Source organism: Rousettus aegyptiacus, unplaced genomic scaffold, assembly GCF_014176215.1.
Source record: "Rousettus aegyptiacus isolate mRouAeg1 unplaced genomic scaffold, mRouAeg1.p scaffold_m13_p_6, whole genome shotgun sequence".
Taxonomy (NCBI): domain Eukaryota; kingdom Metazoa; phylum Chordata; class Mammalia; order Chiroptera; family Pteropodidae; genus Rousettus; species Rousettus aegyptiacus.
Genome location: NW_023416309.1, coordinates 35,486,750 through 35,512,206, shown reverse-complemented (window position 1 = coordinate 35,512,206; position 25,457 = coordinate 35,486,750). Strand labels below are relative to the sequence as shown.

The 25,457-nt window shown below is 40.3% G+C and overlaps 1 protein-coding gene and 1 pseudogene across 4 annotated transcripts in view; both read right to left on the bottom strand.

Moving 5' to 3' along the window:
• Positions 1-139: 139 nt before the first annotated feature.
• The window catches only part of PLCE1 (phospholipase C epsilon 1), a 284,212-nt gene continuing 258,894 nt past the window's right edge, over positions 140-25,457 (bottom strand). For 3 of the 4 annotated variants that reach the window (XM_016164148.2, XM_016164151.2, XM_016164152.2), the window contains 9 exons: positions 22,886-23,049; positions 21,373-21,634; positions 19,340-19,458; positions 17,237-17,365; positions 14,052-14,261; positions 6,055-6,213; positions 4,369-4,587; positions 3,873-4,084; positions 140-1,487 (listed from right to left, as the gene is read on the bottom strand). In XM_016164148.2, coding sequence (XP_016019634.2) covers positions 3,896-4,084; positions 4,369-4,587; positions 6,055-6,213; positions 14,052-14,261; positions 17,237-17,365; positions 19,340-19,458; positions 21,373-21,634; positions 22,886-23,049 — 1,451 coding nt within the window. In that variant the 3' untranslated portion in view covers positions 140-1,487; positions 3,873-3,895. Of the gene's footprint in view, positions 1,488-1,895; positions 3,690-3,872; positions 4,085-4,368; positions 4,588-6,054; positions 6,214-14,051; positions 14,262-17,236; positions 17,366-19,339; positions 19,459-21,372; positions 21,635-22,885; positions 23,050-25,457 lie in introns of those variants that run through there. The other variant, XM_016164149.2, reaches the window with a different exon arrangement.
• Positions 10,351-14,045, bottom strand: LOC107520397 (annotated as a pseudogene).

Here is a 25,457-nt window from a genome sequence, read left to right as displayed (position 1 = left end):
GAGTCAGTAAGAACTTCCAATAACATGAAAGGTGCGTGGTGTATTTTTAACACTTATGGTTTCTAGAATACGAAAATAACTGGGGATCATTTTAATTCTTTTTTTAATTGTAAAAAAAACTTCTCAAAGCAAAGTTGAGGATTTTTAGTGTGCTTTATAATTTGAAGAAAAAATCAAATTTTAGTATCAATAGATAAAATTTAGATTATACTTTAGAGGAACACATATTTCATTTTAAAAATCGTATTTCATTTTAATTGCTTCATACCAAGAATAAGAAGAATCCTTTATACTTACATGATAGTTTTATACAGAAAAGTTTTAAAAATAATTTACATTAAATGGCAAGTAGGACTTGGATCAATAGTTCTTCAGTGAATCAAAAATGAAAATGAAGCTTTTTTATTTCTGGCCCATTTCAGGTATTCAGAGCATACATTTTCTTTTTAGGAGATTTGTCTTCAAAGAGTAAGACAGAACCACTAATGTTTCTAATCCTTAAGCGATATCAAGAAGCTATGTATAATAAATATATAAGTACAGTGTCAGTACAAACCTTGCAAAATAAATAAATTTAAACACCAACTCAATCTACTTTTGCTTTAAAAAATGGTTAAGTTTCTTGTTAAGACATCACAACTCAGTAGATATTAAATTACACATCATTCTAAATGTGAAAACCAAACATGGAATAATCTGAATATATAAGCAATAAACTTAAAAAAAACCCAACATCATTCTATATGTAAAAAGAAATCCTAGAGAAGAGTACAGTATGGTACACAATATAGAAACTAAGCTGAATTACTCTTTAATGAATCTTACAGGACATATTTACATTTGCAATGCCCAAAAGCTTCCAATTCTCAGCCGTAAAAGTATGGCTACACTAGGTTGCTTGTTCTCAGACCTGTATGCCTCTTCCCAGCTTTCAAAGTCAGGTCTGCTATGGCCCTTGAGCGAAATCCGGCCTGCCACCTGTTTTTGTATGGCTCTTGAACTGAGAATGGCTTTTACATGTTTAAATAATTGAGGAAAAAAATCCAAGGAGGAATATTCATGACTATGAAAATTATATGAAATTCTAATTTCAGTGTCTGTAAATAGTTCTCTTGGAAGCCAGTGACCTAGCCATGCTCATTCATGTGTGTGTTGTCTGGGGCAGCTTCTGTATCTGAGCTGGCTAGTTGCAACAGAGACCATATGGTCCATAAAGCCTAACATGCTGTCTGGTCCTTTACAGACAAAGTTTGCTGACCCTCTGTTCTAAATCCATTCTTGCAAGCTCAGCAATGTTTGTTTGTTTGTTTTAAACAACTGTTGACGTTTGTATAATGGCAGTCTCCTGGGCCTCTTTGCTTCATTCATCAGGAAAATGGTTGGTAGCTAGCCCAGATGGTTGGTGCCATTTTGCTTGTCCTCAGTGTGGATCTCACATCATGCGTGATGACGGCTTCAGTTCAGAAATCATTAATTTCCAGTTTAAGCTAAAGGGAAACAAGGAAATTGTATTTGTTTCTACCACGTTTGTTCTTGACTTTAACTCCTTGCCAAAAGATCTTCGCCTGTAAAGTTGTATATATGTAGGCTTGTTAGTATATTTTAAACCAAGGAGCGGAAGCATCGACAGTGGAGCAAGGGTTTAGTGTTGTTCAGCCAACAGAAACCCACAGCTCTGGTGGCTCTGGTTTGGGGGAGAACCTATTTCCTGTAAACTCACAATGTTATAATGTTCCCGGGAGGTGGGACATCAGGTGATTTCCGTCCTGGCTATATTCCTTAGAAATATATATATATATATATATATATATATATATATATATATATAAAATCATAACCAAACCTTTTAACTTTTTAAAAAAGGTGGAATTCCTTTAACAACTGTATTAATTACTTCAGATAAGAGTAAGTAAATAATTACTTGTTTAGATATTTTTAGAGTATTAAGGGGTAAATCTTGAAACTTTAGAAATAAAAATTTTAGGATAACATGAAATACGTTACTGAGGAAGCAGTAAAAATACTAAACTTGTTTTCTTCTGCACATGTTCTAAAAGGCCCTTCCTTTGTCATCATGTGTAAAGGAGTTTATGACATGGGATAATATAGTCCCGTAGATGCGCCAAGTGGCAGTTTTAAAAGAGAAGCTCCTCCAAGTTAAAGCAAAGCTTAGGTCAACTGAATGATTGTGAATGTTTGCTTGCTACAGGAAAATGAGAGTCCAAAGGCATTCATCTAAATCACTGCTACTCTTCCTACTCCCCTAAAATACAAGCAATTAGTAATGCTCATTATATCAAGTATAAGGCAGATTTTTAGTGGAGTTGTATTCTTATGTACTTAATGTAATCTTGTAGCACAGCGAAGGCTTCTTATGTGCAGACTAATTTCACTATGTCATTATGGAGGTTATAAAAGAGAGGTGTGTATAACATCTCACCTGTGATATATCTGATGCAAAGTTCTTGGTATGGAAAACATTTTAAATTTTTATCACTGTCCTTACGGCCTGTTCCCAGAACCACTACCATGGGGAGTCATTTTCTAAAAGTTAGAGGCTAACACTATTGTTTAGTCCTAAAGCTCACAGCTTTTGGAGATGGCACTGATTGTCTCAGTGACCCGGGGGCAGAAAAGGAAGTGAGTTTGGAACTTTACAAAATTGGAATACCAACTGTATCTCAACAGAAAAAGGGTGCTGAACATTCTTAGCATCTGGACAGCCCAGAGCTTCACTATTCTGTGCATATTCGATATTATCTGATGCTGTATGATATGGAATTGCTGCCATACTTCCGATATTTCTGATGAATCTTTGCTTACAGACCGCAAACAACCCAGAGTCCTTCAGAATAGTTGGATATGCAGATATTTTGGAGGAGGAAATTTCCTATATTTGGCTTTGTCTGTTGTTCTGAAAGAGCTTTGTTAGTGTAGTGTGGGCACCAATTATTTTAGGAGTTGCTCCTTAAATGTAGACTCATGGGCTCAATGTATCAGTCCCTTTGAGCTGTTATAAACCAAGTTGGCCCTGTCAAGAGATATCAATGAATTCTTTAACTGTGAGCTTCTACAATTTTATATATGGACTTCCTGATTGTGATAAAGACAGACGATGAAGCTCTGCAGTATAAGCAACAATGCCTTTACTGCTGTTGGTTTCACGTAAATTTTATTTTTTATTTTTGTTTCATGAATTTTAAATCTTAAAACTTAATGTTAACAGGTAAAAAGTAGGCTTTAATAATCCCTTGGGTTCATTAAGAAACTAAGTGAAAAAAAGAAACCCATGTTTGGTTTCTTTTAAAAACCTGTGTTTGCTTCTTCAAAAAAATTCACGTTCCACGTAAATAATTTATTTTAAGCTAGAATGAAGTTTGCTCTGTGTGTGAATACCAAGCACGGGCCTAATCTACTGTAGTGTCAGGATGGAGGTTGTTATTGCTCTTCTGCTTTCTTTTTAAGGATGACATCCTGAATGCCAGATTTTTATTTTTTAAATGAGGCAGAAGTCGTTGAGGTTGTTGAGACTAAATCAAACCTCAAAAATGAAAGCTGAAGGGCCCACAGCAGCCCCTTGGGTTTTACGTGAGTTACCAATAATTAAAAGAGTTCTATATCTGATGAGATGAGGCTGATGTAGTAGTTTGGGCAAGTTGGTTGTCCTCTTGGGGCCTTTGTCGAGTTATCTACAAAATAAGGAGGTCTAAAATTATAAATGCTGAAGGTACCTATATCTTCAGAGCCCTCTTCCTATTTTTCTACCATTCGTACCTCCCTCAGGGGCCATCCTCCATTTGATACTATACAAACTGTGCCTTACAAAGTGTAAGTTGATCCCTGTTTCAGAATGGTACCCTGACCTAGCATACCTGGTAAAACATGGTACCCTTGGTCACTGTCGGTAGTCTAGCGTGTCGCTGGAGAACAAGCCTCCCACAGGTTTTTCCTCCTTGTTTTGGACACTTTCTGAGGCCAAGACCTGAGAAGGTGATGTGAGTCCTCGGGGCTGTTTAGTTGACTTGGTGAGCTTCTTGAGTTCACTTGCAAAAGAAATGCCTTTTCTTTTGTCTTCTCGGGATGCCTGCAGAGAAAAAAAGAACCCTCCACCGGCATTAGGTTGAAGCCAGGATCCTCAGTCACATGACATTATATCAGAAAGCTCTTCTCTCTTCCCTGTCAGAGCGTTGGAAACGAGGGTTGAAGGACTTGCCTCTCAGGACCGCTTAACCGCCAAGGGAATGAAAACAAAGCCACATGGGTTTCTCCCCTCTACAATCCTTAACTCAGAAACATTTTCCTAGATTTCTTATCTCCCAAAGAATATCAAATAATCTGTGAAGACGGCAAAATAACCTTGAACTTTACCTGCACCTGCTCCTTTAGCTTCAGGATGAATTTTCCTGCACCTTTCCACTTGCTTTGTGCTTGAAACACACACTCCTGATCCAAGAGGACCCGCTGGGAGGACTTTGGGGTAGAAGACCTCTTGTTGGAGGTGTCTTTCACCACCTCTTCCAAAAGCACATAGTCACTTGGGTTGGGGTTGCTCAGGATGCTATAGGAGTATTTGGCTTTGCATAAGGTCTGAAAGATAAGTTATGATCAACTGAATGAAGACACTGTCACTAACACCTGCATTCACTAAATGGAACTTTCACGTGGAAAACTGTCACAGACTTAGAGATAGAGGGAGTCTTTCAGATGTCATCCCAGTCCTCATTATATCTGTGTTAAGTCGCAGTTTATAACGCACTTCCCTACATTACCTCATTTAGCTACACAACAATCCGTGGTTCTGGTATTATTATCTCATTTCAGACTAGGAACTTAAGCAGATTCCAGAGGGTGCACAGCTAAGAAGTAATGGAATAAAGACTTGGACTGTCTGTATGCACCAAAGCTCATAGACATGAAGGTCATGCTGACAGTTAGGGACAGAATCCTGACTCAGATCCCTCTCTGTCTCATTAGGCTGCCTCTCCACCACAGTGTATTAGTTGTCGAAGGCATTTTAAAATTTACTTGGTCTTACTTCTCATTTAGTGCAAGATTATCTCATTTATGCATTTATTCACTCATCAATGTTTAGTGAGAACCTACTATGTCCCAGATACTATACTATACTTTGGAAACACAAAGGTGCACAAAAGAAAACACATCTAAACCCTCTTAGAGTTCAAAACCTATTGAGGAGGTTAAAATTAACCATGCACTAACAGCAAATAGCATTTAAATAGTGTTTGCCCTGTGCTAAGCATGGTATACCTTACATATATTTACTCTTCGCAACACTGTGAGGAAAGTACTATTATACTATCTCCATGTTATCTACGTGGTAGCTTGCCATGCAGTGGTGTGCTGGAGCCAGCTGGAACCAGCTAGTGAAATCAGACGTGGTGGGAGTATTTATACAACAGAAATGAGCAAACACTACAAATCAGAGATCTCCCACCCCCTGCTTTTATTTAAGAGCCAATTTTACCAGTACACCACTATAACTAGGGCAAAGATAGTTAAATAACTTGCCCAAGATCTCAGAGCTAGTAGTAAGTACAGCTGGGATTTCAATTGAGCAATTCGATCTAGTAGAGTCTGCATTAACCAATATGCTCAACCACTTTTCAAATAGGTGTTTAATGCACACGATCCGTGACAAAGCCTTCAAAAAAAGGAAATATATTTTCTGAAACTACGTACACAGAGAAGCAGGCCCTAGAGGAGAGGAGAGGGTCAGGGCAGGCCTGCTTATCTTCTGACAGACCTTGAGAGGTGGTCATTAGGTATTGGCTTAGGCATTTCTGGGACAATGAAATTACTGCTTTGCACAGCCACCTCCTAAACCCATAATATTCGAGCTTCATAGAAGGCCTGACTCATAGTAGATGCTATGCTGAAGGGAGCAACTAACATTTCCCAGCCTTAAGAGGCACATACTGCCTTTTCAGGTCTCCGTAGGTCTAGAACTTCATTCATAAAATGAGCTGAAATCTGATCTGTCCCAGCAATCAACACTGAGGACAGGACTAAAGTGAGGTGAGGAGGGGCTCTGACCTGCTGAATGACATCCTGTGCGGTGCTGATGCGGGGTGCTTTGATGACTGTCCGCGGTTGCTCGGGAGAAACATCATGCACTTGGACAAAGAAACTCTCCTCCTCCGTGCTCAAGATCACCTCCTTGTCATCTTGCACGATGCTTTTCTCTTCTAGGTTCTGTATTAAAAAAGAAGAAAAATATGAGTATATGGTGAGCTGATGCAGAATAAGAAAAATCGAACAAAAATTTAAGATGTACCTGGGTAATGTGAAACAACTTCCTAGCTTTTTATCACACACTAGTTAATATTTCATAAACCACTCTGAAAGGACTTACATGTCTCAGAGAAAGAAAGTACAAGTCTCAGAGAAAGTACTGTAAGTGTTTCTGCTGATGCTGACAGACTGATAAGGTGTGGCCAGAACAAGCCAGTAGATGTGTTTCTGTTAGGTGTGGATTTTTAGTTCAAAGTAACTAGATAAATTTATAAAATGATAACATACCATTTGGCAATTACCAAAAGCTAAATAAGAACACAGTAAATTCCATTTAAGAGAAAGTTCTCCCATTCTCACAAAGACATTGAGCATTTAAGAAATGCTAGGCATCTGAAATGTGAAATTGACATTCAGCCAGGCTAGATGAACAAAATCCACAGTGAAAAGGCAAAAAACAATGGCTAGAGGTGAGTCACATTGAAATTGATATTGACAAAATGCTAAATAATTATGAGAATTGCTCATCAAGTTGATTGGCTTTTGATGAACTGGCTTCCAGTGTATTTTACATATATAACTATATATATTATGTAGTTAGATATATCTGTAGACATATGTATCTTATTAAACATTTTCAGGCAGTACAGAATTATATTAATAAAAAGGCAAACTTTTCCCATTCTCATTCTTTTTCCTTCTCTCTCCCCACCTCCTTCTCTACAAAAAACCACTATTGTTAGGTTACATATCCTTCTAAACATCTGCCATGGATATACAAATGTATTTTTGTGTATATGAATAGATAATAGAATGAAATCCCGGAATTATGTGAATTTAGACATGTGATTGTCAGATGGCTCCTGTTCTTTGTTAGCCCCATTCTCGAATGAGGGTACATACAGCTATCTTCTACAAGATGGGGGATAGGAAGGGGAAGGAGAGACAAGTAAACAGGCAACCCATCTCAGGAAGCAAGGATTTGGCAGGAAGATACTCCTATCCCTGGCGATATCCTAGCATAATTTCCTCAGATCAGGCACTGAAGTGGTGCTAACTAGCCAGAAGGTCCCCCAAATCATCACTATCCTGAAGTTCCAACCAGCCACAGGACTTAGAGTTGTTCCCATTAAAATTAAAGTCAAAATGGATCATTGCCACCAGGTGGCGCCAAACTGTAGCCACGACCAGAAAGGTCTAGTTTCCGGAGCTTCTTGCCAACCAGGCTCACCCCAATCATTTCATCATTCTTGCAGTTGTGGAACCTACAATTTACACGACTGAAGTTTTTGGACCCTATTTATTATATTAGGGATGTGTAGAAGAGAGTTAATGTCTTTTTATTGCATAAAATGAGTTTGTACTCCACATACACTGTTCTACAACTTGTTTTTTCTCCCCACTTAAAATGTCATCATTTCATGTCAGTTCCTATAGATTTTGCTGCATTGTATGTTACTGCAATGATCATAATATATTTAACCAATCAGTCTGGGTTTGGGTGGTGATTCACATGACATGCTTTTCAGGGCCCTGAAAACCAGGAAGCAAGCAAAAACCAAAAAAGATTCTAATTGCCACATAAACTATCCCGACAACCATGCGCTTTTATTTTTTTATTTTTTAAATTTTATTTAATTCATTTCAAGTATGCAATACATTGGTTAGACATCTATGTAGTTCATAAAACGATTCCCCCAACTGTTCCCTCCCTCCCCTGACCCTTCACCTGGCCAACACATTAATGCTAACTGTGTTCCCTATGCCATGCTCCCTATCCCCGTGACCATCCGTCAGCTACTAATTTGTACTTCTTTAACCTTCCACTCCATTCTCCCAGTCCCCCAAACCCTTCTCCCCTCTGTCCATCACCAAGTTGTTCACTATATTTGAGTCTGTTTTTGATTAGTTTGTTCTTTTTGTTCCTTAGATTTCACATATAAGTGAAATCATACGGTATTTATCTTTCTCTGACTTAAATACCTTCTAGGTTCATCAAGGTGATATCTTTTTCCATCTCCTTCCTGTGTGTGTCTTAATCTGAAGTGAGTCTCTTGTAGGCAGCATGTAGGGGTCTTATTTTCTTATCCATTCATACACTCTATCTTTTAGTTGGAGCACTTAAACCTTTTCCATTTGAGGTACTTATTGATAGGAATGTACTTGTTACCATTCTTTATTCCTGTTTTTGATACATGTTTTTTCTTAAAGAAGTTCCTTCAACATTTCCTGTAATATTGGCTTGGTGGTAATAAATTCCTTTAGTTTATTTTTGTCTGGGAAACTCTTTATCTGTCCTTCAACTCTGATAGCTTTGCTGGCTAAAGTATTCTTGGTTGTAGATCCTGGGTCTTCATCCTGTTAAATATTTTGTGCCAAGCCCTTCTGTCCTGCATAGTTTCTTTTGAGAAATCAGCTGCCTGTCTTATGGGTGCTCCCTTGTAGGTAACTATCTGCTTTTCTCTTGCTGCTTTTAAGATTTTTCTCTTAGTAGTTAACCTTTGGCATTTTAATTATGATGTGTCTTGGTGTGGTCCTCTTTGGATTCCTGGTTTGTGGGATTCTCTGAGCTTCCTGGGGTTGTACTTCTATTTCCTTTATCGGGTTAGGGATTTTCCATCATTATTTCTTCAATTAACTGTTCAACATATTGTTTTCCTTCTGGTATGCTGATGAGGCGGATATTTTGACCTTTCATAGTGTCCCATAAATTATTTTTATAGTTTTGGCTTCTTTTTTCTTACCATTCTGATTGAGTGTCCTTGTCTTTGCCATCCTCTATATAGGTCATTTGATCCTCTTCCTTATTCACTTTTTTTATTCCATTTAATACACTTCTCATCTCAGGTAACATGTTCTTCATTTCAGACTGGTTGCCTTTTATAATTTCCATTTCCATTTTTATGTTTTTATCTCTTTGTTGAAATTCTCACTGAATTTATCTACACTTCCCAAAAGTTCATTGAGCATCTATATAACTAGTGTTTTGAACTCTGCATCTGTTAGATTACTTGACTCCATTACATCTGAATCTCTGTTCTGTTCTCTCATATGGCTTCTACTTCTTGTCTTCCCATTTTGGCTGCCTTTCTGTGTCCATTTCTATGTACTAAGCAAAGCTCCTAAGTCTCCCGGTCTTATTAGCGTGGATTTGTGTAGTAAGTGTCCAGTGGCGCAGTCTTGAGAGGGGTTCAGCTGTAGGCCAAATTTAGCCCTAGCCTCTGCCCCTCTGGGGCCACCTGTTAAGAGTCAGCAAGGAATCCACAGACGCTAAGCTTATATTTGCCTTAAAAGGCCATACCAGAAACCGAGGCCAGTTGCCTCCACTGTGAGTCTAGGCGCTGCTCAGTAAGGAGCACCTGACTTGCTGAGGATACACCTGGATGTGGCTTGGGTGAAGCTGTGAGTTGAGGGAGGCAGAGTTTCAGGGAATCATCTGGGAGGAGCGAACTCTGTTATCCAGTTTGATGGTGTCACAGCGATAGCGACTCTGTGTCGGTGCACTGGAAGTGGGAGAGGGCTCAACAAGGAACAACGGATACCACCAGCACTTCTGAACAGAGCGAGTCTTGCTTCGTCCCTCATTCTAACAATGTCTTCCTATAAGTCCCTGGTGCCCCGCCGTGCTTAGCTGAATAGGTGCTGGTGCTCAGAGCGAGCAGGTCTGTCACCACGAAAGTCCGCTCGCGGACGCGGCCCCTTTAAGAGGAGTCTGCTGCTACAGCAGCCTCCGTCTCACTCAGCCGCTCAGGACCGGGCAGCCCCTCGTCCTTGCCCTGTCCTACCTTCTGCTGTTGCAGGGTGCTTTCTTGGCTTTCTACCTAGTTGTATGGCTTGTTCATCTAGATCCCAGGAGATTTTTCCTTGCTGTTTGCTCCTTGTTTCTGTCACAACTTTGATTTGGTCGCCAGAGGGATGAACAGAGCCTCTATCTATGCCATTTTTTTTCCTCCGCGCTTTTATTTTTAAAAGATCTCCTTCGAACCTCACTCTGAGCTTATTTTCTTTATTGAGCTTTAATATTTGAGGTTATTCTTTAACTTAAAAAAAAAACTACTACAGTTGAATATTAAAAACAAAAACAAGTAGTGAGCATATTATGATTACAGTCCTTCACTTATTCTGTAAAATGCCAGCAGTGAATGTTATTCACTGGCCCCACTAAGAGTTCTGACACTGGACACCACCCCTCGCATGATGCTCATCAGCCTCATGTGCTTCTCCATTGTAATGGTGCCGTCTTTCTTGATTTGGAACAATGTCCAGTTCTACCTGGTCCATTTCATTAGTCTCTTCTACTTCTTTTCAGGTAGGAGTTTTTTAAGCAAAGAGTTTATTAGGAGAGAGAAAGCCATTTTCAGGAAAGTTTACCTTAAATTTGAAGATTGGGTGACTCTTTTAATATGGTCTATGATAAACTGGCATGCTCTCATGTAGCACACACTTGATATCTCCACACTTGACAGTCTGGATAAGAGGTGATGGCTGTGGTTCAGTTGTCCAGGTAGATATTGGCTTCTGGAAATCACACAATGCTTCAGCCGGCTGTATGTGCACACACGAAAGGGTCTTCTTGAGTAAAAACAGAGTGGTCCTTCTGATCTGAAAAAAATGATAATGTCTCTGGGCTCCCATCGTGGTTCTTAGTCTCCTTCACCACGGAATGTCATCTTCTGGCCATCTTTTATGCCTTTGTCAATATGAATTTCTAGAATCTTCTTCTCTTTGACTATCTTCCTTCCATTGAGGCTTTTTTATCTACCTTTAGTACCGATCTGTTTCCCATGGCCAGGTGCTCCATGTAGAAAGACTGAATTTGTTGTCCTATTTGATGACCTCTAATTTGCATCTCAGTATCTCGGCAACTGGGACAGTACTCTGCTGCTCTGTCCTTCCTAACTTGGCCTTCACATATTTGGAGAGCTAGATACCTTGTTGCACCATTATATAAATCTTCTAGGGTTACTGATAGCTGATGCACAACATTTTACCTCTCCTTCCTCTTTGCATCCTTCTTCCTCCTTCAAAAAATGTCAGAGATGTCCATGGGGGAGCCACGACCGCCACCTGCTCCACCTTCTTTAGTCACCTGTTGTTCTTCTTTGTCGTATGATTTCCTTTTCTTTGCATCAGAGAGCATTTTGTAAGCTTGAGAAATCTGTTTAAACTTCTCTCCTTCATTTGGATTCTTACTAGGGTGTTACTTCAAGGCCAGTTTCCTATAAGACTTTTTCAGTTCTTCCTGAGTGGCACTGGGTCTGACCCCCACAACATCATAGTAAGTGGTTTCTTTCACCATTTTCGACAGCTGGTGGGCGGGCTGAAGCCAGTGTTGGGGGAGCAAGAGGGAGCGTGTTGCTGTCAGATCGTATTTATTTTTAAGGAGTTTTCAGTTGCAATGGAAGCCACAAGTAACAACCATGACAACAGCCCTCACCTGTATAGCTCTTCACTGAGCACTTTTCTACATATTGTCTACATGTTTGGATGAGTATCATGACAACCTTTTTGAGTCAAGCAGGATAGTTTCTGTTATAGATTTTACACAGTAGGGCACAGAGGTTTACAGAAGTCATATGAGCTATCCAAGGTGACCTAATATGTGGCAGAGCCAGGTTTGTTGGATTTCAAATACATCAGGTGTCAAAGGAGGGCATACTGACCACAGGAAGATGTGATTTTTGCCAGCTTGACAGCCCAGGAAACAAAAAAATTATAAAAGGCAGACAGGAAAGATCAGAGGTCATAATTAGCAGTTTAGGAACTTATATGAGCAAACTGCTTATATATCTTACTAGTTTCACAGAGTAAATGAATGAAAATACTAATAATCGTAATCTATAAATTATGCTAGTGTCTGCTTGCATTCAATAATTGCTGAATTCATTTATTTAATCAGTTAATATGTAGTGTGTGTCACGATGCAACAGGTATACCTAGATACATTAAATGTGATTTGTTATCTTTTATTACACATTTCATTAGTCATTTCAAAAATTTCCCAACAAAGGTTTATAAAGGAGAGTTTGCTGTGTTCTATTAATCAGAAAATGCTTGTTAGACTTCTCTCCTAAATTATCCCCCTTTTTCTTCAAAATTCTTTCCTCTGCCAGCCCTTATTAAACATTTATTGCTGAGGTCACTACTGCCTGTTGTCATATACATTTTAAATTGCATATGGGCATCCCTAACCTTCCAGTCCTTCCAACCAAATGATGAAGGCCTACTCAAGAGCCCGCCCATGTTTCCTCCTGCTCATCACCTCCCACAGTGCTGGGCATGGGTGGTCCACGCGGACTGACCCAACTCCAGCCTAAACAGCATGGGATGGTGGAAATGACACTGACCTGGACGCCATAAGTTTTGAGTTCTTCCTACTTCTTGCCCTGCTGGGATTTAACCTCTCTGAAGCTCCATGTGTAGAATGATTTCCATTATATCATGGATCATTCAAAATAGTGGATGTTTGAGAGCTGTAAACATTGTAAGTCATTATGCAAATATATGATTTAAAGAAGCCACTGAAATTGTCACTTGTAGCAAACTTAATATGGCAAAGACAATTAGAAATAGGAAAAAAAATTAGAGAGACATTAAAGATGGCTTCAAAAGTCCAGCTAAGCCCTCTGACAGTTTCTCATAAAGCTATTAATTATTAGAATTGCATTTTCACCGGCTTAGCAATTTGTATGTCTGATAGGGAGAGGAAGCCGGGGAGACAATTACATTTCTTTGCTTAAAAGAAGTGTTATTTTATGGTCTAAGGCAAGGTTAGGAGGGAAGGCAGTGAGGGGGAGATGCTGAAGGTCTGCAGAGGCTGTGGGCCATGCTCACAGTTAAGTCCAGAGTGAAAAAGTGACATACGGTGCTGAAAATGGTTCCTTATTGTCTCCACTCTGTCCTAACAAGCATAGAGCACAGATGCACATTTTATGAGTCAAGCTCTATTACATGCCCCAAAAGAGCAGTTCCTGTGCCCAGAACAGGGCTTAGCACATATCAGGTGCTTAATAAATACTTATTTAATCAAACTGTTGAACGGATTCAGTTGCTTCATTATTGACGTATAATGAGGCATGATTGTCTACACTGGAACAATGACTTTATATTTTAAATTTACCATAATTAAAAAAAAATAGCAGTAAGTTAGTGGGCTCCTTTCCAGAAAAAAATTGTTTCTACCAACAAACCCCCAGAGGAGCCAACCAATCTGGAGTTGACATGTTAGTCATTGTACTATTTCTTTCATATGAAAGACCATGGGAATATTAGTGAACATAATGTAATTTTATATGAATTCTGACTGAAGCTGAGAGATTATTCTTATTTTGTGTGAAGTTATGGAATATTTTCAAAGAAATACCATTATTTTTCTTATATACACAGAATCTTTTATTAGCTAAAACTTGAACAGGCACTAACAGGAAGGCAGCCAACCCTAAAATGCAAACTGCCTACAGGCCTTGCATTACACAGCTCTCTGAGCCTCATAACAGTGTCTTTCCACACATACAGATAAAATACTGGACACAGAGCTGAGGACACACGTAAGGAATCCTCTGAGGTTTTGCTTGCTTTGTTTTATAAGGGATGATTTTTAGACTCAATTTTTGTTAGCCTGGAGATAATATTCTGAGTATGTGCAGAAGAATAAAATCATCTCCCCACGTTCACTTCAGGAATAATATAAACCAAGTTGGAATTACAAGAAATTCCGATGTTGAGGGAGGTGGCCAGTAGGGAGGTGGTTAATTGCATACTGAGCTGTGACTGTGTAGGCTGCGCCCAGACACACTTACTTCCTGCTGGGGTCTTAAGACAATTCTGCCAACGTATCCCTCTTCTGGAAACCAGCTGCTTAAAATCTGTAAGATCTCTTCTTCTGGACCAATGACTCTCTGGAATGGTTGTTTTCTGCATTCATTCTTTTCTTTAGATATAAAATATTTTTCTTCCATCAAAAAATAATCTGTGGCAATAAGTTTGATGTCTTGTTCGGTGGTCAGAATCTAAAGACAAAGCAAAGGCAAATTTAGCACACCTCTGAGGAGTGGGCAAAAACTTCAATTCAAAATAAGTCTATTTTCATGGTGTTCAGGGAGCTTTGATGTGCAATTTACAAGTGAAACCTACTCTGGAATGTTGCATAATTCTTTTTGGATGGTCTAAGAATTCTCTTATGTCCAAAAGGATTGTTTATGTCCATTCTGGGCACCAATACAATTTATTCATAATCCCCAGACATCATAACTGTTTTTACCACTGCTGGAATGAGAGCTCCTACCGATTTAAAACCTCTAGATTTTTCAAACTATGAATTTAGCTCTTTGTAATCTTGCAATACAGGACTGAGGGTAAAGAACTTAGTTCAGTTTTTTTACCAAAATAATCTCTCAATCATCTTCTAATCTCCTCTTTTCTAAGTTCCTGTGAATTCTCCTTTCAATAAACTTGACAGTGAGACTAGAAGCCTGTTTTCTTTGTTGGCCACTGACCTTGGTAATCAAACAGAGTGGCTGAGACAAGGCTCAGAAGCCAGACAGACCTAGTCTGAGGTCTGCCTTTAATATTTACTGCCTGTGAGGTGTTGGGTAAGATATTTAACCCTTTGCAGGTTCAATTCCCTCTCTATAAAATGGGAACAGTGAGAGTAATGAGGGGAATCAGTCTGCTATCCCAAAATATGCCTTTTGAGATACTGATTATTTTAGGCTGGTTATTTTCAAGAAACAAAAGACTCAGAAAGAAGCTTTAACCTTTGCCCTACTGCCTAAAAGAACTTAGAGGACCTCCTATGGTTTAATATCAATAAGTATGAACCTAGCAAGGCCCATTTGATCAAAGTCCTCTCTGTGTCCCTTGTTAAAGATGCCCCATCAAACATTTATTTACCAAACATTTACTTTTCCATCTCCATGTGAATTGCTTTCCTGTCCTGTGAAGTCCCAAACTACAACCTCTCCTTCCCTTTAGCTCAAGAAAGTATATAAGCCTTAATTGCCAGATCTGTCTTTGAGTCTCATATTCTTATGGAACCCCTGTATGTGCGTATGTAATAAATGTGGTTATTTCCTCCTGTTAATTTTATTTTCTCATGTTATTTTGTTATTTTCTCATGTTAATTTGATTATTAGTCTGGCTAGGACAACTTAGAAGGTGGGAGGAAAATTATTTTTCTGCCCCCACAGTAACAACCTCTTAATTTTGTTTAATGATTGAGTCACTAGTTATAAAGCATAACGTGGACACATTATGAGAACTCAACAGACACGAGCTGTCACTATAGTTCCTCTTACCGATGTATTCTTTCACGCTCATGTTGTGCGGGGTACTGACAAAAGGCTAAACTCGAAGGGGGTGATGAGGGAAAGCTGCCACTATCTGGCCTGGAATAAGCAAACACCCTTCTCCTCAACACCTGGCACTGCTGTGTCTCAACTTCAAGGAAAAACAGAATGAACTGAGGATGGTGGGGGCAGATATTTTCAAGAAGACTCTGCTCCCTTCAGCCCAGCCCTTGGTCTGTAATTGATGCTGGACTCTGGGCAAGGCAACTTCTCCTTCAACTATAGGAATAATTTAGGACAGGGAGCTTCCAGGAGTAGGTTAATTGGCACTGTCACCTCCAGGAGGGGCCCAGAATCCCTCCCTCCTCAGACTTGCTTTACATCCACATAGTTATCCGCATGGGGTAACAATGAAGCAATGAGCTGCTTTTCATGGGTGGTCCATGGAAATATTCCCTTGCTTTAAATCCTCACATTTTATAGCATCTCCAAAAACCCAATAGTGCTTTGTGATAGTAGATATTGAAGTTCATGGACCAATTTAAAAACCAAAGCTTTGGTAGTAGCTTCTGTTTGATATGCTATGAAAGTTAACACTTAAGCTGTTTTCTTTGACTCTTAAGTCAATTTAAAATGTTAGGCAAAAGTTGGCTTGTCCATAGAGACTTCCCTTCAAAGGACAGAAATACTTATGGACACTGATTATGTATGGGTTTTTAATCCTCTAACTATTCTACAATCCCTTAAATTCAAAGGGAGCTCCACAGTCACTGCCCCCAAGTAGAAGAAAGAATTCTGAGATGGGTTAAGGATAAAAGTTTGCAAGGATATTAAGCCACTGTGCCAAGGAAGAGTGGAGCTTCAAGTGTAAAGAGAAAAGGAAATGCACGCAGGGCTGCCTTGCCCTTTCAAAGAGCTGCTTCTCTCTCTGGATGCTGCTCTTTGTTCCTGGATTTCTCAACCTTACAAATCCCCCTGTGGGGCACTGTCCCTGCCTGCAGAAGGCCGCTGAGATCCCTGGGGCTCCGGAACAGAAGTGGCACAGCATGAGGGGACTTACGCCAGTTCTGCTTCAGGGTTTGGTGTAACAGGCTCTCATCCTCTTGTTTTAGGCCCTCCATGCCTCTTTGTAGCGTTAGAGGTGTAGGACCTCAAAGATCAAGAGTCAGGGGATGGGGAACAAGGAGGCTGCTCAACATGTAAATAAAGACCTATTGCTAGAAGGGCCCAAGATGTCATCTGGGCCTATGTGGTCCATTTGGACACTCTAAGAATTTGATCCAGCTCCTAGAATGACAGAGTTCATTCAGCTCGTGTGCAAATTCTTGTTGATTAGCAAGCTCTGCATTACGAGGGAAGATGAGGCCTGCGTCTATGCTCAGAGGGAAAGGGCACACATGGTCGGAAAGCCACTTATTCGTGTCTTTATTCTTCTTGAGCCCAGTGTTTTTATGTGGCTGAAGAATTCTTAAAAATGTTTTTCTAAAAGTTAAGGTGACTGTTCAGTGGCACCAAGATCCCTCAGATCATTTGTAGGGTTGGTCTCAATGTCGAACATCAACAGAATCAAAAGACAGATCATCAACATGGACTTTTGTGTATTTGTGTGTGTTTACAGACACAAACACACAATCACACACACATACCCATACATATTAGATGTCAAATTCTCCCAACTGCAGGCTCAGTGGACTTACTTGTTGGAGAAGCTGCTTTGCCTTGGTGCCTCCACTTATAGAGAAAACAGTAAAGGGCTCTGGACCTGGGACCCCATGAACCGTGACTCTGTGAGTCTGCAAACATTTTCTTTCTTCTGTATTAAACATCTGTTAAGGAAGAGCATATGGTTTCTCATTCATTCTCATACAACTTCTAGGCTACATTTAACACAGAAGTGCTAGTTCTTGGAATGAGGGACACATAAATGCAAAAGCGGAGCATCCTTTTATAACCTGATGCATCTTTCTGTATTTGAAGAAGTAACAGTGCATCTTCCTTAACAGTCTAGTGAGGATATGTAACAGCATACCACCAAAATATTATTTTATAAAACTGTGCCTCTTTCCATCATAATTATGGGACTGATAGCACCTGGGATGTATGTCAGTCCTTACTTATGAACTGGAAATCAATAGTGTATATTGAGTTTTATCTCTCTTTAGGGCAGTGGGATAGAATTGTGGATGGTGAGATGATAAATAAAATATTCTGGCAAGTAAAGTACTTTCCTGAGCTCTGTGAGTCATCCCAGCAAATTACTGAACCTGAGGAAGGGGCTGTGGAACCTCTTGAATTTATAGCTGGTTGGTTAGAAGTACCGGTGACAAGCTGGGACTTGTGACTGGCATTCGAAATGTGGGCAGTCTTTCAAGACTGAGCTTTTAACTTGTGGGTTCTGATGCTAATGCCAGGTGGATCGTGTCAGAATTGAATTGAAAGGCAGGACCGCCAGGTGTTGTCAGAGAGTTGGAGAAGTAACACATTGGAAAAGATAACCACACATTTGGTGTCAGAAGTGTTGAGAGGAAAAACGATTCATTCATGGCAGTGTGGAACCTTCAGCTCTAACAAGTATTGAGGGCAATCAACCCGGAATTGGGCAGTAAGCCCTGTCTTGTGTTTCTGAAAGCATCTGATTCTTGCTCTTAGGTACCAGGCAGCCCCAACTCCAACTCCTGGTCCTCTGCATGAGACAGAAGCAATACCTCCCTCTACTTTGGCCAACGTGCTATTCTCAACCTTGGCCATACATGGAAGGGGAAGGAAGGAGAATCTAAGGAAATAAGGTCAGGGACAGAGAAGAAGCTGATAAGTGAGGGAAAGAGAAGCAGAAAAGAAAGCAGGGCTATTGGAGGTGGCAGAGGCAGTGGTCAAGCCAGCGCCATCGTGAGCGTATGAGGTGGCTTTCCAAGGGTTGTTTGGACTATGTTGAAGTATATGATTGATACAACAGTAATCAGATTATTAAACACATAAAGAGGTAACTGATGGACATCCCTTGAAATTAATTTTTAAAGAGCAAGCATAATGGAATTAACTAGTTAATTAAAGCAGTGTTGCTTGTTTAAGTAAACAGCTTTGCATATCATTACTGGGGTGAGTGCTGGTCCTATGATTCTCGAACTTCACTAGGCACGAACCTTCCCTGGGCAATTTGTTAAAACATCGAATCTGCAATGGTGGGACTTTTTGTGGTGTTCCTCTCCCATTCCCAAGAGCGAAGATTCTGCACCTCCCCAAGTGCCAGGGTGTAAGTTGCATATCGCCAGCAGCATCTGGCTGCTCACCCCAACCCTGCTCACCTGTGACACCTGCCCCTGGACCACTGAAGAAGCAAAGGATTTCCTGGTCTAACTTAAAGTTATTTCCTGGTCTAACTTAAAGTTATAGAAGTAGTGAATGCTTTCTAGCAGATATGCTTAATTAGCCTCTTCCCCACCTTGGTATGTTTGACTCACTTCCCTGGCAGGCACTATAATATACTCATTAAGAGTATGGATTTTGAAAAAAAAGAGGAAAGAGTTTTGGCCCTAGATGAACTTGGGTTTGTATGTGTGTGATCTCAAAAGTATTTAGCTATTACCTTCCTCATCTGTAAAATGGAGACAATACTAACAGATATTTTGTGAAGTTACTGAGAGGATTAAATGAATTAGTATATATAAAGTGTTTATGAAGTGCTGAGTACCAGCCATTATTATTATTTCCATAGCTACCTAATTATCACTGTCCTGTACCACAAGAAAGCCTAACTCCAGCATAGCAATCTCTGCAAATATGCTGAAACAGAACTTGGTTACCAAAGAGGCTGGCATAGTACTGCTAGAGGAATTTTCTTCCATCCTTCTGCTGTTTATGAATAAACTGGAGATTTCCAAGACTTCATTGTGCAGGTTTCGCAGCTGAAGATGTCGATATCCTGGAATAATGTAGAATTGGGAAAAGTCTGTTAGCCAGGACCTGCAGAGCTATGCCAAGAAGATACCCTAGGGAGGTCAAGAAATGATAGGTAGATATAAGACCTTATGATGGGCACGCAGAGGCAATAGGCTTGCAACCAACTGGGAGAATGGATCCTTCAGGGACAGTTTTGGGCCACCTAGTGGTGATTAACTTAAAACAGAAACTCTTAAACAAAATATTGTAGGAAAACCTGGTCACTTTTGTATCAAGGCATCTACAGTCACCATTTTACAAATGTTCCACCTCAGAACAGCTTTAGTGATATAAAGAATTCCAACCACAGGGGCTTGGTTAAATAAGTTAAGGTGTGTTTGTATAAGTATAAAAGGGCATTAGAACTAGTATGCAGCCAGTAAAAGTGATAATTAGGTGTATAGTTATTAACTCGAATAGTTATTAACTAGAAAAGTTGCTCACTACACATATTATTAAGTGAAAACCAGTAAGTTGCAAAACGCTAAGATGATTAGGAAGCCTCTACATGGGCAGAAAAATTAAGCCTGCAAAAGATAATATAGTAAAGGTGATTATTTTGGAGACATGAAAAAATGGATTAAAAAAAATTGTTCTTGCTTCTCTATACGCTCCTATTTCTGTAATAACTGTTATGGGCTGAATCGTGTCCTCCTAGAATTCATATATTGAAGCTCTGATTCCCAGGAACCTCAGAATGTGACAACGGCTGGAGATAGGGCCTTTAAAGAGGTCATGAAGTTACAATCAATCGTTAGGGTGGGCCCAATACGACTGGCATCCCTATACGAAGAAGGGATTAGCACACGGATAAAGAGACATCAAATGCCATGCTCACAGACTGAAGGATGAACATGTGAGGACAGAGTGGGGAGGTGGCCACCCACAAGTCAAGTAGAAAGGCTTCAGAAAAAAACAAACCTGCTGACACCTTGACCTTAGACTTTTAGCCTCCAAAGCTGTGAGAAAATAAATTTCTTTTGCGAAGTCGCCTAGTCTGTGCTACTTTGTTATGGCGGCTTGGGCTCATTAACGCAGTGACCACGTGGTACTTGCACAATGGTGATAAGCAATAGGAAATGCACAAAAAGTGGGAAAATATAATGTGTCTGTGGTGCTCAGAGCCTGGCAGTTTGAGTGTGGCTGTGGGAGGAAGTATGGACTAGAACTTTTGTACTCAAAGCAGGGCCAGCATCCCTAGGAGCCTGTTAGAAATGCAGGATCTCAAGGCATAGCCCAGACCTACTGCAGCAGAATCTGCATCTTATTACCAAGAGTTCCAGGTAACTCCCATGCACACCAAAGTTTGAGAGGAAATGCAGACAGTCTGACAAACAGAAGTTCCCAGGAAGGCCATGGCAAAGCCAATTCATCAGCCGACAGGTCTGGCTTCTGCTTAGGATTCTCCATCCTCCCTGCTCTGCACCAAACATCCACCTCTGGCTTCTGACACTGAACTTCTGCCAGGCACTGATTCCAGCTTTGGCCCACTTAGTTATACCACACCCCAACTCTCCCTTCTGTTTCCTCTCCTCACTTCAATCTCTGCTTTAAAAATGCCAGGGGGTGGGGCAGTGGGTGTTACTTGGAAAGGGATGTGAGGGAATGAGAGCCAACCGCCACTGCTCCCGACATCAGCAGTGGAGGGAGAGGCCATACTTCCTAAGGAATGTTGTCAATACCTTGGATTTTAGGAAAATGTAAAAAAAAAAGAATGCTCTTTTGAGATGTGCTTAAACAGTGTTCAAATTTGCATTATTTCTTCCTGCCTCTTATTTTAACTTTTTAATGTGAAAATTTCAAACATACACAGAAATAGAGAGAAGAGTCTAATGAACTCCAGGGCATCTGTCACTTAGCTACAATAATTATTAACATTATGACAATGTTATTCTACCTCGCTTTAAAGCCTTGAGTGGAATGATTCTCTGAGCAGTTACTGCTGAGCTGTTGTTTTCCACAACGGCAAAACGAAGAAATATGAGATCTTCAAAATGAACTCGGAAGAGAAACTGTTCATTCCACATGGGGTTCAGGGTATTGCGATGGATGGGCTTCGTGCGAAAATGGCAACTGTCCAGGGGCATTCCCAGGACATCGACTTCAATACACGGGCTTCCTGTGCTGTTACTCGGGCACACGTTTTGTCCAGAGACAATCTGAGGGAGGAAATGAAGATCAAAGTCACTGAAGATGAAAGGGAAGCAAAGACAACCCCTGCGCCTCTGCGCCTCACCGTTTCCTTCACAAAGAAACACAAAGGACACTCTGGAATGGACGAGGGGAATGATTACTAAACCTGCTAATCGGTCATCAGATGACTGGAATCACGGGAAAAATGTATTTTGTCTAAAGTATTCACCTAACTATCACCTTTCAACTGTCAAAATGTTCAAGTATCTTTAAAAACCAACCGATTAAGATGAAATTAAATTTCTCAAGAAGGCGAGAGAAAAGGGGACCTTATGCAACATCACCATAAGTCTGTTATGAATATTCTGTTCAGAAAGTTTTAGGTGGATATTTTTTAACTGCCAAATCATTTTCTTGAATAGTTTGTTTTAGAGCAAGTCACAGGGAATGTTGTTAAAAATTAATTTATAACCTTCTGTAAATAGATGATACTCTGCTCGAGTCTAGTTAAAAGGGCCAAACAGAAGAGGGGCTACTCCCCTAGTCTTAGGGAAACAGAAAGGCAGTTAGGGTGGTAGGAAAATCTGTGAGTGGGGTTCACGGGTGTCGTGAGCAGAGACTGCTTGGCACCCTTCCTTTGGAGGGAAATGGCTAAGTTCTAACAATGGACGGAAGAGATTACTTTGTCCCTTTTTTCTATGACCCATCCAGCTGTCGTTTTCCCTGTCTGCTAAGAGGGAGCGAAAGAATGGGGAAATAAAGTTGAGTAATGAGCTAGCTACCAGGGGCTGTTGTTAAGGGCAGTCTGTGGAGTCTCGACATAAAGTTAATTAGGCAATAAAAGGCATAAGGGAAGGTCCAGGAATGATAAAGGTTAACCTGTAAGGGGGACAGATATTTAATTGTATTATTATAATGATGCCTGTTAATCTGATCTACTAAGAGCTTGTCAGAATTTGAGATGACCTGCTCTAACGAGGAGCTTAAGCTCAGAATTTTGATTCTGAGGCCAGGAGGAACTACCACCATCAGTACGTAGGAGAAGCAGGGAGCTGGCGACTCCATCTCCTGGGCACTGGCCAATACAGTGCCTGGTGACAGTATTCCTAAACCCTAGCCACTGCTTTTGAGAGGTAAAGAAATCCTGGGAACTAAATCTGCATAAACAAAACTGTGTGTGATGTGAAAAACTATGTGATGCCTTTAATTCAAAATCAGTTCGCATCCAGGAAGGCTTAAGCACTTTGCTGCTTTCTGGAGACAGGGGCCATACTTACAGTTAAAGAATAGATGGCAGGCTCCATGTCGTCCAGGTCTCTTTCCAAGGGAGAAAACTTCTGATACATAGGACAGTTCTTGTCCCACAGGACTGGAGGTTTTAAAACATAACCACAGCCACCATTGGCCTCGAACATGGCAGCATTTAAATGTAAAGGGAGATCTGCAAAACAGAGTCAATAGTGCTTGTTACTTTGTCGCTTAACTGTTTACCTTATAGACTTAAAGTTCAACAGATTTTTCTATCGATAACCATCTGTCCATTTATTCCATAGATTGACTGAGTGGCTACTGCGTGCCATGTTGTGTTAGGCACCAGAAATATGGCAGATTACATGACAGAAAATCCCTGTCTTCATGGGGTTCAGTCTGTGGGAGAAGCTCGGCATTCCTAATCCAACCCAGATCTTGCTACTTAAAAACTTTTTTTGCAAATAAAAATTTACAACATCCACCCCCCCCAAAAATCTTCGAAATACCTCATTTTATAATGAATTTTAGAAAGAAATAATAATGGCATTTTGTTATCCCCACAGTCAAAACATGTAGATAATTATATGCTTTTTCAAATATAAAATAAAATCTTAATCATCTAAGAAAGACTGGGAGAATAGCCAGAAAAACATCTTTCCTTGAAATCTCAACTTCAATCTATAAATTATAATACTTCTACCTTTTTAAAAATTGTAAACACGAAAAAAATTATTATTACATGTGATTCACATCATGTTCACGATTCCCTCAATCATAAACTCGCAATGCCTTCCAGTCTTTTGTGGCCAGAGTTTATTTGGCACAGTTCTTTGGTGAACAACTAGACACAGAGAGAATTCTCTCCTGTACTATTTTTGGGCTCTTACACACTCAAATGCTCATCTGATGGCACAAGTCTGTTATAAAGTTGCCCAAAGGAGCAAAAAGTTTATGAGACACATCTGATAAATATTCCCTCTGATAGATTCCTTCCATGTGCAGAATGAACTCTGCTACATGGACCAACATCAAGGAAAAGCATGTAAGCACCATGGAGCAATTAGAAGTTGGCCTCTACTCGTCTCGTGTGTAAAATTTTTCCATGTACACGGGATTGGTTGGGATCATGTGCAGGAATTCTTATGGGAAGATGTTTCAGACATATATCAACTTGGGCATCAGTCTCCTTTTCTATAAAACCAGTGCAATGGACCCCATATCTTTCAGGTCCCTTCTAGTCCCAGTGTGACATTCACTGAGGCCTGCTTGCAGTAAAAGAAAATTCTCTTCTCAGGCTATTCTGTGACTGAGGAACATAGACATGGGCTAGGATGGCTGAGAGAGTAAAGCGAACTAGCTCATGCAGAGTTGGTAAATGTGGAATGGATATATCTTACTAAAAAATCACAGCAGCTTACACTACTTGTGCTCTTACCGTGTACAGGCCTCACTCTAAGAGGTCCATCAGTGCTTCCCAATAACCCATCAAATACTCTCATTTATATTGATGAGGAAACTGAGGCACAAGAAGTGAAAGAACCCAAGGCACACAGTTAGTAAGTGGTGGATGCTGGGGTCTGAACCCAGACAGCCTGACTCAATCTTAACCACCAAGCCATATAATATACATCGCACAGGGCTGTCATAAAGATAAATGAGATAATGTGAGAAAGTCCCTACCGTACCATCTGGCACATAGAAGGTCTCTATAAACAGTAGCTATTAAATTATGATTATGGTATCCACTTCAATTTGGGTTTGAAGTCTGATTTCATTAGCTCTGTGTTTACTCTTACAGCTTTCCAAAACTTTAAAGCACTTTTTCTTAACTACATTCTCGTCTGGTGATCCAATATGTAAAACAGATCCACATGGAGCTGCTCAGTTTGGAATAAAGGTGGTACCTCAAATCTAGCCCTCCTACTGTCTGTCCCCTAGAGGTGGTCCCAGAATTTCACTTGGAGCTTCAGTTTTAAAACCCTTATTGTAACCAAGTTAGAGAGTGTGTATGAGTCCATGTAACCCAGGGGCCCCCAACCCCCAGGCCGTAGCCTGGTATTGGTCCGTGGCCTATTAGGAACTGGGCTGCACAGCAAGAAGTGAGTGGTTGGTGAGCAAGCGAAGCTTCATCTGTATTTGCAGACACTCCCAGCACTAGCATCACCACCTCAGCTCCACCTCAGATCACCAGGCATTAGATTCTCATAGGAGCACCTGTCCCTGGTGCCAAAAAGGTTGGGGACTGCTGGCACTGTAACTTGATCACCCCTCTCAGTCAATGCATGTGATGTCAGATCAAGTATATTATTAGTTTAATGGTCATCTATTTATTTAAAAACACTGTATTCAGTAGACACCATTCCTATAATAATTATCTCTATATTTTGGGGCTGCACGTCTACATACTTGGGGCTCATAAAGAGTTTGACAATTATTCGAGAAAGCGTAATAAATAATAGAAGCTTTTCTTTTGACTGGGGCTGCACGTCTACATACTTGGGACAGGAATTGTTCTACCCCAGATGGAAAGAACTTTGAGGGACTGTTGCCAGCAATAACCAGGGTTTGCATACCAGGCTCAAGTCAATTTCTGAAATA